The 16,844-nt window shown below is 41.3% G+C and overlaps 1 protein-coding gene across 4 annotated transcripts in view; it reads right to left on the bottom strand.

The window, feature by feature from the left end:
- csnk1e (casein kinase 1, epsilon) overlaps positions 1-16,249 on the bottom strand; it is a 36,127-nt gene extending 19,878 nt beyond the window's left edge. For all 4 annotated transcript variants that reach the window (XM_061967319.2, XM_061967320.2, XM_061967322.2 and 1 more), the window contains exons 1-6: positions 15,880-16,249; positions 13,131-13,228; positions 12,944-13,054; positions 11,415-11,563; positions 933-1,161; positions 595-765 (exon numbers count right to left, since the gene is read on the bottom strand). In XM_061967319.2, the coding sequence (XP_061823303.1) occupies positions 595-765; positions 933-1,161; positions 11,415-11,563; positions 12,944-13,054; positions 13,131-13,206 (736 nt within the window). In that variant the 5' untranslated portion in view covers positions 13,207-13,228; positions 15,880-16,249. The remainder of the gene's footprint in view (positions 1-594; positions 766-932; positions 1,162-11,414; positions 11,564-12,943; positions 13,055-13,130; positions 13,229-15,879) is intronic.
- Positions 16,250-16,844: the final 595 nt, after the last annotated feature.

Genomic DNA, 16,844 nt, shown 5'->3' with positions numbered 1-16,844 from the left:
TCTTGCACTGTGGATGTAACATTCTAATGCTGAAGGAGCTACTCAGGGTCTCCACAGTGTTGTGCATGGAGTGAGAGGGATGGGACATTATGGATGTCATCTTGGCCAGCATTCTTCTGTCAGCCACCTATTCAATGCTGTCTAGTGGGAAGAGACTTGAAGCTTGTGCGGACTTTGTCGGGGGGAGGCAGTGTCAAGATTGTTGCATTTTATGACTCGGGGGAAGACGATTGCTTTATGGACTTGAACTGCGTGTGCTTACATAAAATAGCTAAAATTAAACTTTGCTCCACTAAGAAGGTCCAGTCTTTTGACGGCCATTTACTGGCGAGGGTGACGCACCAAACTGAAAGTTCTTAAGTGGAGCTATAATTGCATCAGTGTGTCCGCACTATTCTTGCTGTAGAAGTATATCTGAATTGCAATGATATGCGTACGAGATGGAAGAATGCAGAGGGCAATAGGCCGGCAGTAAATAGTGTGCATGTGTGCATAAGGCTGAAATAAAGCGCTGTGCAGGATTTAGACATCATCCAATTGGACGCTTAGCTTAGCTTCTTGTTATACCAATTGGTTGGTTTAAAAAATACTTACAAGGGTAGCCTTTGCACAGGACCTCAATAGGAGTGGACATTTTCTTTTCGCTGATGCGTTCATACTTCTGCCTCTTGGTGGCGGCCTTGAGCCCCTGCCAGGGCAGAGATCCCAGGTTGAAGTACATGAGGACGTAGCCCAGCGACTCCAGATCATCTCGCCTCGACTGCTCTGTAGAGGACACAGAAAAAGAAGGGAAATAAAATAAAAAGCAGATTATAGGTGTACATGCTCAATGGAATGAAATATAGCTTTCACCACTGTGTGTGTGTGTGTGTGTGTGTGTGTGTGTGTGTGTGTGTGTGTGTGTGTGTGTGTGTGTGTGAGTGCTGTTTCACCAATGCCCATGTGGGTGTTGATGGAGGCGTAGCGTGCGGTGCCGGTGAGGTTTTTATTCTCTCGATAGGGAATGTGCTGGTGCGTTCGGGCGTCCCGGTATTTCTTAGCCAGACCAAAGTCTATGATGTAGACCAGGTTGCCCTTCTTTCCGAGCCCCATCAGAAAGTTGTCAGGCTTCACGTCTCGGTGGATGAAGTTCTTCAGGTGAATGTATTCAATCCTGCTGATCTGGAGCAGACAGGTTTGTGCAATCAGTCGCGTGCGCTCTGACAAGAACAAGGAGGTAAATGAATGGATTGCTTTACTTGGTGCAACATATTTTGTCAGTGGAACGCAACAAATTCAACAAGCTTAAAATTGTGGACCATGACATAAGACATATGACCTTTAAGGTATGACTGATCTTATTTTAATAGTTTTTTTTTTTACCTTGTTAATAGTCAACTAAGACCTCAGTAGGGTAATGGAATGCAGTGGAATGCAGGAGCGCTTAAAGGGGAACTGCACTTTTTTTTTTTCATTTTGCCTATCGTTCACAATCAATCAATCAATCAATCAATCAACAAGGTATTTATATAGCCCTTAATCACAAGTGCCTCAAAGAGCTTCACAAACCACAACGACATCCTCTGATCTGAACCCACATTCGGGCAAGAAAAAACTCAACCCAATGGAAACAATGAGAAACCTTGGGAGGGACTGCAGACGTTAGTGACTAGGTGCGACGGATGCCGAATGGGTACGGGTCATAATGTGAGAGTCCAGTCCACAGGTAGGCCAGCTGGGGGATCCTTTTGCACGTAGACAAGTCGGCAGCGCAGAGACGTCACCAACTGATGCATAGAGGAGTGGTCCACCCCGGGTCATTTTGAGAGACAAGAACACACGTCATTTTTAGGATTTTAAAAAATGCTTGCAAAATGTGGCTAATAGGAGTCACCCTCAAAACCCTCCATCAACGTTTTATATACACACTGCAAGTCTATATATAATGTAGTAACAGACACATTCATAACAATATGTAATATGTACAATAATTACCGTATTTTCTTAATTTTAAGCAATACCGGAACTTCTTTCCTCAGCGCATTAATTTCCATTTCAATAGCAAACACTTCCGACTTCCGGCAAAAAAAAAATGTCCTACTTCAGGAAACAAACGCGAGTGTGTTGTAATCATGGCAGACTTGACAAGATGACTATACTTTGACAAATGAGGATTCACAACCCTATCTTTTTGAATCTGAATATGCGAAGGATGAACTGCTGCTTATAAAAGCGAGCACAAAGGAAGGGTGAAACGTTGGAGCAGACAGAAACCGAGAGGGTGAGGCCGGCGTGACTTGCAGGTATAACTGTGGAACTTAGAGCCACACTATGCCAACATAAATGTTGTGCTTACCCAAAATTAACTGGAAAAAACTTCCCAGGCCAGCTTGACCAAACAACTGTCCATCGAGTGAATCGTTTAAATACATTTAACACATGCTTGTCATCACAGCTACATACACTGTCGAGCTAGCTCTGTACAAACAAAACATGAAATGTGGGAGAATACTTTACAGATACTATAATATAATTGTTCATGTTTGACACAGAAGCTGGCTTTCGGTTAATGCCATAGCATGCCGTTGCAAGGCGATGTGTTACTATGCTAGAAAAACAGTTCCTCAGTGTTCGCTCTTACAATAACAATGTCGCTATAGCTTAGTTATTATACAGGTTACGGAATGTAAGTTCATTATTGTTGGCAGTTTTTGGAAACATTTTTAAAGAGATTTAGAGGCAGAATTGACTGCTCCCATTAGCTGCATTGCTAACCACCAAGAAAAAGCAATTTTTTACAATTTCGAATGCAAAAAACAACAACATTTTGTCTTCTCGTCCTTCATAATGATTGTTATTGATAGGTACAATTCCAGAAAAAGTGATGTTCCCTTTTAAATGTATTGCAGTCCCTTCAGGAATTTGTGATTGCACCAATTCACGCAAATTCAACCAATCCTTGTGATTTATAGAGGCTTTGTAACTTTGTCCAATGCCCGCAACTTCTCCGCATATTTAAGCCAACTGGCATCATTTTTGCCCATTCACATTAGTCTCTGAGTGGCGCTCAATTGCGCACATCAACTGTCCAATCAAAACCATTCTTTGTTTTCTTGAGTAGACAAAGCAGGAGCATCAAAGTGTAACAATATATTAACTCATTATTGCTCAAACGGCGCAGTTGTTCTCTTCCCGCGTAGCTTAGACATATTTCATGTCTACAGCGCTCAGCCTTCTGGTTAATGTACAAAACCCAAAACCAGTGAAGTTGGCACGTTGAGTAAATCGTAAATAAAAACAGAATACAATGATTTGCAAATCCTTTTCAACCTACATTCAATTGAATAGACTGCAAAGACAAGATACTTAACGTTCGAACTGGAAAACGGTTATTTTTTGCAAATATTACCTCAATTGGAATTTGATGCCTGCAACATGTTTCAAAAAAGCTGGCACAAGTGGCAAAAAAGACTGAGAAAGTTGAGGAATGCTCATTAAACACTTACCGTATTTAGAACATCCCACAGGTGAATAGGCTAATTGGGAACAGCTGGGTGCCATGATTGGGTATAAAATCAGCTTCCATGAAATGCTCAGTCATTCACAAACAAGGATGGAGCGAGGGTCACCACTTTGTGAACAAATGCGTGAGCAAATTGTTTAAGAACAACATTTCTCAACCAGCTTTTGCAAGGAATTTAGGGATTTCACCATCTGGAATCTGGAGAAATTGCTGCACGTAAGCAGCAAGGCTGAAAACCAACAATGAATGCCCGTGATGTTCGATCCCTCAGGTGGTACTGCATCAAAAACCGAGATCAAGGATATCACCACATGGGCCCAGGAACACTTCAGAATACCCCTGTCAGTAACTACAGTTGGTCGCTACATCTGTAAGTGCAAGTTAAAACTCTACTATGAAAAGCGAAAGCCATTTATCAACAACACCTAGAAACGCCGCTGGCTTCGCAGGGCCCGAGCTCATCTAAGATGGACTGATGCAAAGCAGAATAGTGTTCTGCGGTCTGAAGAGTCCACATTTCAAATTGTTTTTGGAAACTGTGGACAACTTGCCCTCCGGACCAAAGAGGAAAAGAACCATCCGGATTGTTATAGGCACAAAGTTCAAAAGCCAGCATCTGTGATGGTATGGGGGTGTATTAGTGCCCAAGGCATGGGTAACTTACACATCTGTGAAGGAGCCATTAATGCTGAAAGGTACATACAGGTTTTGGAGCAACATATGTTGCCATCCAAGCAACGTTATCATGGATGCCCCTGCTTATTTCAGCAAGACAATGCCAAGCCACGTGTTACAACAGCATGGCTTCGTAGTAAAAGAGTGCGGGTACTAGACTGGCCTGCCTGTAATAAAATAGTGCAATAAGTGCCTGTCCCATGTAAAAGCAACATTCACTTGCAGAAAATAAAGAAGTCATTGTTCAAAAGATAAATAAATCATAATAAAAATAACTAAAAGTTACCGCACCGTTTGTCATTCTTGTTTGGTGTGGGTTCACAGTGTGGCGCATATTTGTAACAGTGTTAAAGTGGTTTATACGGCCACCCTCAGTGTGACCTGTATGGCTGTTGATCAAGTATGCCACTCATGTGTGTGTGTAAAGCCGCATATATTATGTGACTGGGTCGGCACGCTGTTTGAATGGAGGAAAAGCGAACGTGACGACAGGTCACTAAAGACAGTGTCTTTAAGACGACAGGACGCTAAAGACAGTGTCCGGGTGGAAATCGGGAGAAATTCGTGAGAATGGTTGCCCCGGAAGATTTTTGGGAGGGGCAGTGAAATTCGGGAGTCTCCCAGGAAAATCGGGAGGGTTGGCAAGTATGATATGGGGTGAGTGATGTGAGTAAGTGAGTGGGCAAGTTAGGAGAGGTAGCACTGGCATGTGCAGGAATGTCAATAGCATGGTGGATGTCTGGTTGTGCCCTGTGGAAATTATACATAAAGTGACCAAGTTGTAACTAATCGACGGCCTCGTCATTCCGACTAAAGAGCGGAGCTTTACGGAACCATTGTGAAGTGAAATGTCTGCCCTGCTCTCCTCGACCACGGTCTGGGAGCTGACAAGCAGGAAAGGTGTAAAACAGTACTTGCAACATGGTGCCTCCCTGTTTAAAGCTCTACCTTTATTGTTAGTTTTGAAGCCCAAATACCTCCATATTGCGCTTCACGCACCCTCTTTATTAACCAGTAGAATTGTAGTTTTTTGCCATTTTCCCTCTCCAAGATGTAATTATTTGTATGCACTTTGTGTGTGCGTTTTGACACACAACATCATGCGCCTCGGCTCTGTAGTCACCGCCGCAAAGCGGCACTCAGATGAAAGAGCGGTACCGGTACTTTTCAAAGGTGGTATAGTATCGATTTCAATTGATTGGTACCGCGATACTTTATTAGCACAGGTATATAACGAACAACCCTAGTACTGACCCAGCTAGAACTTCAAGGTGTCGTCATCCTAATTTTAACCAAATCTTATCAAGATTTTAATTTGTGGAACAGAGTTATAAATGTTAAAAGTTGTGTGCCGAAAAATCGAATTATAGTTTGGCACAATGCTACGCCCACATGCTATGATGTAGGCAAAATTCCTTCCTCGGTCGGTGTCATCCCAAATAGCCCATCACTAATTTCTACAAATTAGTTGATATCAAGTGTCATGTTGCAGACAAACAAACCCACATACAGACAAAAGCATTTTTTTTCTAGCAACCAGACACCACTTCTTGGTTTGTGCTTTCTACTGACAAAGCTAATAAATTATTTTATTTGGCGTATTTTAATACATCATAATTCTCCCACAGTCATTAAGTGTGTTCGGTAAAAGCAGGTAAATCATTGGGATCGAGACAAAATACAAACAGGGGGCATTATTTGAAGGTTAGAAAGTAGGTCACAGAGTAAACAAGTCAAATAAATCATGTGTAAAACAACACACAAGGAGTTTGACTGCAGCAATAAATATTTTTTTCTTGAAGAAAACTTAATTGTTATGGATTTAGGAAAAGTGGATGAGCCCGGTTTGAATAGAAGAATTATGCTTTAGAGGTTTATATGAGGATTATTCCCAAGTCATTTCAGTCTGAATGATCCAGTTAGTTCCAGGCTAAAAATAGCGTCTCCCCTTTTTTTTTGGTAAAATTTAGTCTGAGCTTGGGGTTGACTGAGGGACATCCCATCACAGAGGACTTTAAACTTTTCATGTTGAAAGAGAAATAAATGTGAGTGTGTATCATTTTGAGGAAGATTCAATGATAATAAATGATAATGATAAATGATAAATGGGTTGTACTTGTATAGCGCTTTTCTACCTTCAAGGTACTCAAAGCGCTTTGACACTACTTCCACATTTACCCATTCACACACACATTCACACACTGATGGAGGGAGCTGCCATGCAAGGCGCAAGATCGGGGAACATTAAAGTGGACCATAAAAGTGTAACAGAACGGCATCTTCAAGGTATTAAGGCCACTTCATTTTTGGCACAGGAAGGGGATAAATTACAGAGAATAAAACTGCTTATCATTTGTGTTTAGTCATCCTTGAAATGAAACATGAAAATGATACTGAAATTTTCTGGCAGGTGAGAATCTTCTTAAATAAAAATATACAGTTGTGGTCAAAAGTTTACATACACTTGTAAAGAACATAATGTCATGGCTGTCTTGAGATTCCAATCATTTCTACAACTCTTATTTTTTGTCAAGAGGAGTGGTCAAAAATTCAACCAGAAGCTTGCCAGAAGCTTGTGCATGGCTACCAAAAGCGCCTTATTGCAGTGAAACTTGCCAAGGGACACGTAACCAAATATTTACATTGCTGTATGTATACTTTTGACCCAGCAGATTTGGTCACATTTCCAGTAGACCCATAATAAATTCATAAAAGAACCAAACTTCATGAATGTTTTTCGTGACCAACAAGTATGTGCTCCAATCACTCCATCCCAAAAAAATAAGAGTTGTAGAAATTATTGGAAACTCAAGACAGCCATGACATTATGTTCTTTACAAGTGTATGTAAACTTTTGACCACGACTGTAGATATAGTCCAAAATGTAATTCACTTTTATTCACACTTCCTGTGCCTCACTTGAAATGAGTGGGACATTGGTACAGAGCTTTTGGCTCGGTACAGCTATGTTCTGTACGATATGACTGCAATGAGTATTACAACAGCACACCCTTGCCTAAATTAGGCACCCATTATGAAAAAAATTCTAACTTTAATATTTATATAAAATGATTTAAGACTTTTTTAATAAAACTTTAATTTTATTTATAGTATGTTTTGCACTAAAACTAATTTGTGGAAAATAACTGTGCAAAAAAACTAATTTAATCATGAACTTCCATGACCGGAATTCAATCCCAATATACTCGTTTACCAGCCGAGCACTCAGGCTGCGGGCCAGTGGGGCCAATGCTAATATTTGGATAAATGTGCCATTATATTCTTATCAGTGGCGGAGCAAGGATGTGCTAGGAATATGTTTATACACTGAACTAAAATGTAACAAACACTTTTGTTTTTGCTATTTTTCATGAGTTGAACTCAAAGATGTACAACTTTTACTATTTCCACAAAAGACCTATTCCTCTCAATTATTGTTAGCAAATCTGTCTAAATCTGTTTTAGTGAGCATTTCTTCTTTGCAAAGATAATCCATCCCACCTCACAGGTGTGGCATATCAAGATGCTGATTAAACAGCATGATTATTGCACATTGTGCTGTAGGGTGCCCACGATAAAAGGCCACTCTAAAATGTGCAGTTTTATCACACAACACAATGCCAGATGTTGTGAGTTTTGAGGGAGCGTGTAGTTTGCATGCTGACTGCAAGAATGTCCACCAGAGCTATTGGCCGTGAATTGAATGTTAATTTTTCTACAATAAGCCGTCTCCAAAGGCGTTTCAGAGCATTTGGCAGTACATCCAACCGGCCTCAAAATCGCAGACCACATTTAACCACACCAGCCTGCAGGACCTCCAAATCCAGCAGGTGCACCTCCATGATTGTCTGAGACCAGCCACCCGGACAGCTGCTACAACAATTGGTTTGCATAACCAAAGAATTGAGAAACCGTCTCAGGGAAGCTCATCTGCATGCTCGTTGTCCTCATCGGGGTCTTGACCTGACTGCAGTTCCTTGTCGTAACCGACTTGAGTGGGCAAATGTTCACATTTGACGGCGTCTGGCAACTTGGATAGATGTTCCCTTCACTGATGAATCCCAGTTTAACACAGTTTAGGACAGATGGCAGACAGCATGTGTGGCATTGTGTGGAAGAGCGGTTTGATGATGTAAACGTGAATCAAGTGGCCCATGGTGGGAGTGGGGTTATGGTTTGGGCGGGTGTATGTTATGGACAACGAACACAAGTGCATTTTATTGATGGCATTTTGAATGCACAGAGATACTGTGACAAAATCCTGAGGCCCATTGATGTGCCACTCACCCGAGACCATCACCTCATGTTGCAGCATGACAATGCACGGCCCCATGTTGCAGGGATCTGTACACAATTCCTGGAAGCTGAAAACAACCCAAGTTCTTGCATGGCCAGCATACTCACCGGACATGTCACCCACTGAGCATGTTTTGGATGCTGTGGATCAGCGTATATGACAGCGTGTTCCAGTTCCAACATTCCAAAGGCCACAATCAACAACCTGATCAACTCTATGCGAAGAAGATGTGTTGCACTGTGTGGATCAAAAGGTGGTCACACCAGATACTGACTGCTTTTCTAACCCCCCCAGACCCCAATCAAGCAAAACTGCACATTTAAGAATGGCCTTTTATTGTGGGCAGTCGAAGGCACACCTGTGCAATAATCATGCTGTTTAATCAGCATCTTGATATGCCACACTTGTGAGGTTGGATGGATTGAGACCCGGCTGCAGAAAAACATTTCAGGGGGAGCATTACATTTTTTCAGCAGGGCACCTGCCAAAAAGTGATTCCCGCCATGGCTGATGCTGCACTGCTGGTACATTGTCAACAACTGATTACTACATGTAAGACAAACACTTATATTTGTGGTTATTGTAACGATATGTGTTTAAAATGATTTAAGCCTTTATCATATCCAAAAAATTAAAGAGTTGACCATTTCTATGGTATTAATGAGATTGTAAAAGACTGTTATTGATTTGGTTGATGTGCTAAAACTGTTTGCTTGTTTTAAAGCTACATACAATATTAACTGTTCTTTGTTCATGCACCTAATAAATAATAAGAAAGTGTTTGAATGTATTCATTAAATCAATGTATCTTTGCCTGCCATAAAGAGTTTTACAGTATTTTTACATTGACACATCTCATCTGTGCATAAATTACTAGACTACCCTTAGGAGACGCAAAGATGAGATGTGTCAATATCAAAATATGACTTTGAATCACTTTGGCAAACATACGTTATCGTTTGGTGGAGATTTCAGCTTTTTAAAGGGTACTTCAACACGTAAACAGTACAGTATGTACTTTATTATCATGTATGTAACTCTCTCGGGGTAAACTAATAACTTATGCACAGACGAGATGTGTCAATATCAAAGTATTACATTGAAACACTTTTTGGCAGGCAAGAATACATTGATTTAATGAATACATCCAAACACTTTTATTATTTATTATGTGCATGAACAAAAACACGTTAATACAAACCCTGTTTCCATATGAGTTGGGAAATTGTGTTAGATGTAAATATAAACGGAATACAATGATTTGCAAATCCTTTTCAACCCATATTCAATTGAATGCACTACAAAGACAAGATATTTGATGTTCAAACTCATAAACTTTTTTCTTTTTTTTGCAAACAATAATGAACTTAGAATTTCATGACTGCAACACGAGCCAAAGTAGTTGGGAAAGGGCATGTTCACCACTGTGTTACATCACCTTTTCTTTTAACAACACTCAAACGATTGGGAACTGAGGAAACTAATTGTTGAAGCTTTGAAAGTGGAATTCTTTCCCATTCTTGTTTTATGTAGAGCTTCAGTCGTTCAACAGTCCGGGGTCTCCGCTGTCGTATTTTACGCTTCATAATGCGCCACACATTTTCGATGGGAGACAGGTCTTGACTGCAGGCGAGCCAGGAAAGTACCCGCACTCTTTTTTTACAAAGCCACGCTGTTGTAACACGTGCTGAATGTGGCTTGGCATTGTCTTGCTGAAATAAGCAGGGGCGTCCATGAAAAAGACGGCGCTTAGATGGCAGCACATGTTGTTCCAAAATCTGTATGTACCTTTCAGCATTAATGGTGCCTTCACAGATGTGTAAGTTACCCATGCCTTGGGCACTAATGCACCCCCATACCATCACAGATGCTGGCTTTTCAACTTTGCGTTGATAACAGTCCGGATGGTTCGCTTCCCCTTTGGTCCGGATGACACGATGTCGAATATTTCCAAAAACAATTTGAAATGTGGACTCGTCAGACCACAGAACACTTTTCCACTTTGCATGAGTCCATCTTAGATGATCTCGGGCCCAGAGAAGCCAGCGGCGTTTCTGGATTATGTTGATAAATGGCTTTCGCTTTGCATAGTAGAGCTTTAACTTGCACTTACAGATGTAGCAACAAACTGTATTTAGTGACAGTGGTTTTCTGAAGTGTTCCTGAGCCCATGTGGTGATATCCTTTAGAGATTGATGTCGGTTTTTGATACAGTGCCGTCTGAGGGATTGAAGGTCACGGTCATTCAATGTTGGTTTACGGCCATGCCGCTTACGTGGAGTGATTTCTTCAGATTCTCTGAACCTTTTGATGATATTATGGACCGTAGATGTTGAAATCCCTAAATTTCTTGCAATTGCACTTTGAGAAACGTTGTTCTTAAACTGTTTTGACTATTTGCTCACGCAGTTGTGGACAAAGGGGTGTACCTCGCCCCATCCATTCTTGTGAAAGACTGAGCATTTTTTGGGAAGCTGTTTTTATACCCAATCATGGCACCCACCTGTTCCCAATTGGCCTGCACACTTGTGGGATGTTCCAAATAAGTGTTTGATGAGCATTCCTCAACTTTATCAGTATTTATTGCCACCCTTCCCAACATCTTTGTCACGTGTTGCTGGCATCAAATTCTAAAGTTAATGATTATTTGCAACAAAAAAAAAAGTTTATCAGTTTGAACCTCAAATATGTTGTCTTTGTAGCATATTCAATTGAATATGGGTTGAAAATGATTTGCAAATCATTGTATTCCGTTTATATTTCCATCTAACACAATTTCCCAACTCATATGGAAACAGGGTTTGTCTTATCTGTTATTTCAAAACACTCGTAAATTGAGTGCGCATATGGAGTTCAGGATGTTTTGGTTCACACAGGAGAAACTTTCTGGTTCAATATACCTGTATTGTTACGACTTTATGGTCAATACTCTGGTCTTACCATCTGGTCGGCCAGCAGTAGGACGGTTTTCAGGCTAAACTTGCGGGAGCAAAAGTTGAACAGGTCCTCCAAACTGGGGCCTAGCAGTTCCATGACCATGACATTGTAGTCCCCCTCTGCGCCGCACCACTTGATGCATGGGATACCCACTGTTGGGAGGGAAGAAAATTAGGCTCAATACTGGTACAAAGGACTAAACAACACTAGAAATCAGTTTATTTGTCAAATATGAAAGGTTATACATTACAGTGGTACAGTACCTCAACTTAAGAGTGTTTTGAGATAAAAGCTGCCTCTCGGCTAATTAATATGCTTTGGAGAGATCCGCCCAAAACATCTAATCTTACTCGCTAGCATTAGCTTATAAATAGAGATGTACATAACTTTGTTTTCCAACCATGAGTAGGAAGAAAGTGAGCGAAGAAGTGGATGATATTCATTGAATTAAAGAAAGAAATCATCAAAAACATGACTGAGCGTGTTCGCTAACTTGGTGACGCAGCTGGAGCGAATCACTGCTAGTCTGCACCATACTGAACACAAGGAGTCTAACCCCGGCCAAGAATGTTAAAATAATATCTAAACGGCGGACAATTAGCCATGAAAATATGGAAAAGCTGCTGATTGTGTGTTTGACGGAGAAGCCGCTTGAACGAGATACCGTAGAAGTCCACTCTCCAAGGTAAATACTGTATATAATTATTACATTACTTCATACTGTCTTCTATGGTATTGTTTTTATACTATATTTTTATATAAAGGTTGTTTTTCTTTTTTAAAAGGCATGTCACAGGTTAAAATTGTGCTGTTTTTTGGGGGGGGAGGGGGGGGGAGACAAGCATCACTGAAATTGATTTCAATTCATATGACCCCGAAAGGGACTAGTGGTAGAAAATGGATGGATGGATGGATGTGTACGGGTATGACAAATAAGGGAGACGTTGATTTGAGATTCTATGTTTGTTTTGAGTTAAGAGCTCCATCACAGAACCAACTAAGCTTGTGAGTTAAGGTACTACTTTATTTTGTATTTGTTTGAAAGAAAGACGCATTTGATTCAAAATAAAATATATATGACTTAATCGGTGATGAAGAAAGCCAAATCAGATGTTTACTGCAATAAATCAAATCCTTCTCCAGTAGTTTTGAGGCTGTCACTTGGCAACTCCTCCTACACACTCCTTTATTGTCTTGTTCATATGTTTTGGGTCATTGTCGCGCTGGAAGACTCCTTCCATGACCCATCTTCAGGGTTCTGACTGAGACCAGGAGGTTATCGAACATCCCCAAAGCAGTATGTTTCCACCTCCGTGTTTGACATAAGAGGGATGGTGCTCTTAGTATCGACAGAGTTGATGCCAAAGAGTTCAATTTCGGCCTCATCTGACCACATTGCATTCTATCAAGCCTTGTCTTAATCATTCAGAAGGGACAGTTAAGAATATCCCCTAATGATTTTAAGATGGAGACAGTTAAATTCCATACAATACTGTTTATTCCCATGGTAAATTTGATGGTCAGATGCTCACCTCCTCCCAGCAACATCTTGTAGAATTTACTCTCAATGTGGAGCTGCGGATGTTTGGTCTTGACACATTCCAACTTGATGGCAACTTCCTCTCCTGTGACAAGGTTGGAACCTAACGAGGAAGATGAACGTGACAAAATCACACACGGCAGCGTACAAGGCGTAAAGTTGCCAAAATTCTCACTCACCGAGGTAAATATCTCCGAAGGATCCGCTCCCTATCTTCCTCCCGAGGCGGTACTTGTTTCCCACTCTTAACTCCATGACTATTGATGGCTCCAACACACTGAGGGAAAACACACACACACACATTGTCATTCATCAATCACAGCTTTAAAAGTCAAACATGACAGTGAAAAAGGAAACTTGAGGAAGTTGATCCGTCCATTGTCATATAGGACAATTAATACAATCACACTGAGGCTACGTGTGCCATAAACGCAGCAGGATTTTTCAAAAAATAACAAATGCAAAAAAAAAAACATGCTGCAAATGTCCAAAACACACAAACCCCAAAAACAACTGCACGAGAGAAATCCTGCAAGTTCACGGAACAAAACAGTACCAGTGTCCGCGCTCTGCTGTTTTTGAGCACCTTCCGCAAAAAAAGCTTGTCAAAGATAATCTCTATGACAGCACTCTAGTGGTTTTTAGAATAGGCTGCAATAATGTGAGTTTCTCACAAGTTTTTTTAACTTAAGGTGAATAGCCCAAATGATGAAAAAGACAGCACCTGAAATGGAACCCTGATGAACACCACTAGTAGAACAGAGAAGTTGAACAAATGACTACTGCATCTGAAGTAAACAAGCTACACCATAAATATCATTACAACTGACAAAAAGGAGAGGACTAAAGCGTGTAACTGGAGGAACGCCTCGGTTATATAAATCACAAGTTTGAATTCTTGCCAACCTTGAGACCTCAGAATTAGGGAGATATTCAAAAGGGCCTAAAGGCTTGAATTTCAGTGTTCATTTATTTGACAAAGTAACAGTCCACAGTAACAAAGTAAAGTAACAAATTAAATAGTTGTCCACAGTACATACTTGCCAACCCTCCCGATTTTCCCGGGAGACTCACGAATTTCAGTGCCCCTTCCGAAAATCAACCATTCTCCCGAATTTCTCCCGATTTCCACCCGGACAACAATATTGGGGGCGTGCCTTAAAGGCACTGCGTTTAGCGTCCTCTCTCACCTGAAAAGGAGACTATTATATATGTCTCCGTTATCCATAGGTTTATCTATAACCCACAAAGTAGGCAGGCACGGAGCTATTTCTCAGCGTGTGTTTATTCCAGCCAGCACGTTAATACACTGACACACAACATCCGGATTCCCATCATGCATTGCTTCAAAACTACGACAAGTAGTAATGTCCAAAAACATAACAGAGACGAAGCAGAAGTTCATCCAGGACAGCTCGAAGGGGAAGGGGTATGCTGCAAATTTTGTAGATCAGACTTCTCCATTGAACACGTTGGCCGAACGGATATACTCATTCATGAACGGATTATTTATGTATAATATATATATATATATATATATAAATAAATACTTGAAAATATATTACGCCACCCCCTATCTCCCGAATTCGGAGGTCTCAAGGTTGGCAAGTATGCCACAGTACCCGTGCAAATTATGAATGGTGGTGATAGTTTAATAAATAAAATAAATAACAAGAAAATTAAACAAGAACAAAAAAGGCACACATTGCATAGATTAGCCATCAATCTATGCAATGCATCCTAGAAAGCAAAGTAATCAACTAGAGGAAATTAAAACATAGCCTATACAACAACATATATGGTACATGCATAGACAGAGAAGAGTATTTCCTCTTCTCACTCGCCATGTGTGAGACATGATGTCTCCTCTTCTGCTTCTTCTTCTGTTCTGATTTCCCCGGTTAATTTCGAGGCGTTATCGTTATTATTGTCCGACTGGAAACGGCGCCCGGTGAAGGGCGGTGTAGCAATATTGTTGTCTGGTTGGAAATGAAGAGAAATTTGTGAGAATGGTGGCGCCGAGAGATTTTGGGGCGGGGCACTGAAATTCGGGACTCTTCCGGGAAAATCTGGAGGGTTGGCAAGTAGTTAATTAGTTGTAGTTAATTTTGTGGCAAGTTTGGTCCGTTTTACAAAATAATAAAGCCACAAATCATATGTGATATTAACTTTGCTGAACGTCTTTTATTTTACCCACTGGCAGAAATGTAGATCGGCGCCTATGCTTTGGCGTACCACTAAATGGAACCCGCATACCATACAGTTTGAGAATCACAGCTCTGCACAACAGGAGCACTCTAGTGTTTTGGGGAATTTGCTGCAAAAAACGTTTGTCTCCCAAAATTATGAACTGAACCGGGGGGGCCAAATCCGGCCAGGGAATGACGCCACACCAGGCCCCCTGGGGCCGCCGGTTGAATACCCCTGCTCTATGATGTTATGCGTTTATGTGATGAATTTTCTATATTTTTCGTACGGCCCCCAGCCCCCATGAGGAATAGAGCATCCCCTTCTCCCCTCACTCATGCAGGTGAGAGCAAGCGTGACGTCATGTGACTTTTAAGCAGTTTGACATTTAAGGCAAAGTTCTTTTTTTTAAGGGGGGGCAATTCGTAGCTGCACTGGACAAACACACACACACACACACACACACACACACACACACACACACACACACACACACACACACACACACACACACACACACACATCTGCACATTACCTCAGCCCTGTTACACAACAAGATGTTGCAGAAGGCCTGCTGCAACAACAAAATGGGATATTTATGATGATAAATCTAAAATATTCCCTTTATCTGCTATTTAGGATACGAACACACGACCACCACCACGACTACCCCTCGCACACACACACACACACACACGCACACGCACACACATATAAACCTCGAGTAGTGAATCATCTCACCGGTCGTCTGGCCAGATGCTTCGGTCTCACTCAGGGCCCTGGATAGCGACGCATCGACGCTGCTCATCGCCTCACAACACCCGGGCTTTACATCCGGGCCGAGCCGTGCCAGATTCGTCCTGTGACGATGTCTCTTCTTCTTCTTCCTCCTCCTCACACACCCCCTCCCACTTTACACCGTCCACTCTGTCAATGATGTCATCCGTTTCGGCATGAATGAAGCGTTCAAACTCGTCTTCGCACACAAAATAAAGCCTTTCGTTCGTCGAAGAAAAACCGACAACACGACGTTATACCACCGTGTTGGCGCGTGGGGTTTTCATCTTTTGTTTGTCCTCAGAAGAAGGGCAGGTCACGCTGAATCGGCGAAATAGGTCAAACTGCACCCTCTAGCGGTTGATAGGCAAGTTGCAGGAGTTGTGCGGACGTGCACGCGACCACACTTAAGTTACTACGGTGGCCGAGAGGTATTTTTTTTTTAAACTTGCGGCCCCAGGGCTTGTTTTAATTGGCCAAATAAATTTAAACATAACAAAAAAAGAGCTTAAAAAGTGCATAACGTAACAATAAAAAGCAGAAATGTTAGCACTAATTAATTGCTTTGCCACTCATAGTAGAAAATGCTGTTTTTTCTTTGTATATATATATATATATATATATATGTATGTGTGGGGAAAAAAATCACGAGACTATTTCATCTCTACAGGCCTGTTTCATGAGGGGGGGTACCCTCAATCATCAGGAGATTTTATATATATATATATATATATATATATAGAAGAAACCTGATTGCCCTCTCAACGGGGGGTGCTTACAAACATCAGTTGTCTACCAATCTAAGGTAATACGCAAGGACATTAACACATCCGACACATATGTAGGATTAACCGAGGGAGAATTCAAAACCAGATGGAACAATCACAAGGCTTCTTTCAGGAACAAAAACCTGCGAAATACCACAGAAC

Source organism: Nerophis lumbriciformis, linkage group LG11, assembly GCF_033978685.3.
Source record: "Nerophis lumbriciformis linkage group LG11, RoL_Nlum_v2.1, whole genome shotgun sequence".
Lineage (NCBI taxonomy): Eukaryota > Metazoa > Chordata > Actinopteri > Syngnathiformes > Syngnathidae > Nerophis > Nerophis lumbriciformis.
Note: the sequence above shows the minus strand (reverse complement) of the source record. Positions and strands in the feature narration are given on the sequence as shown.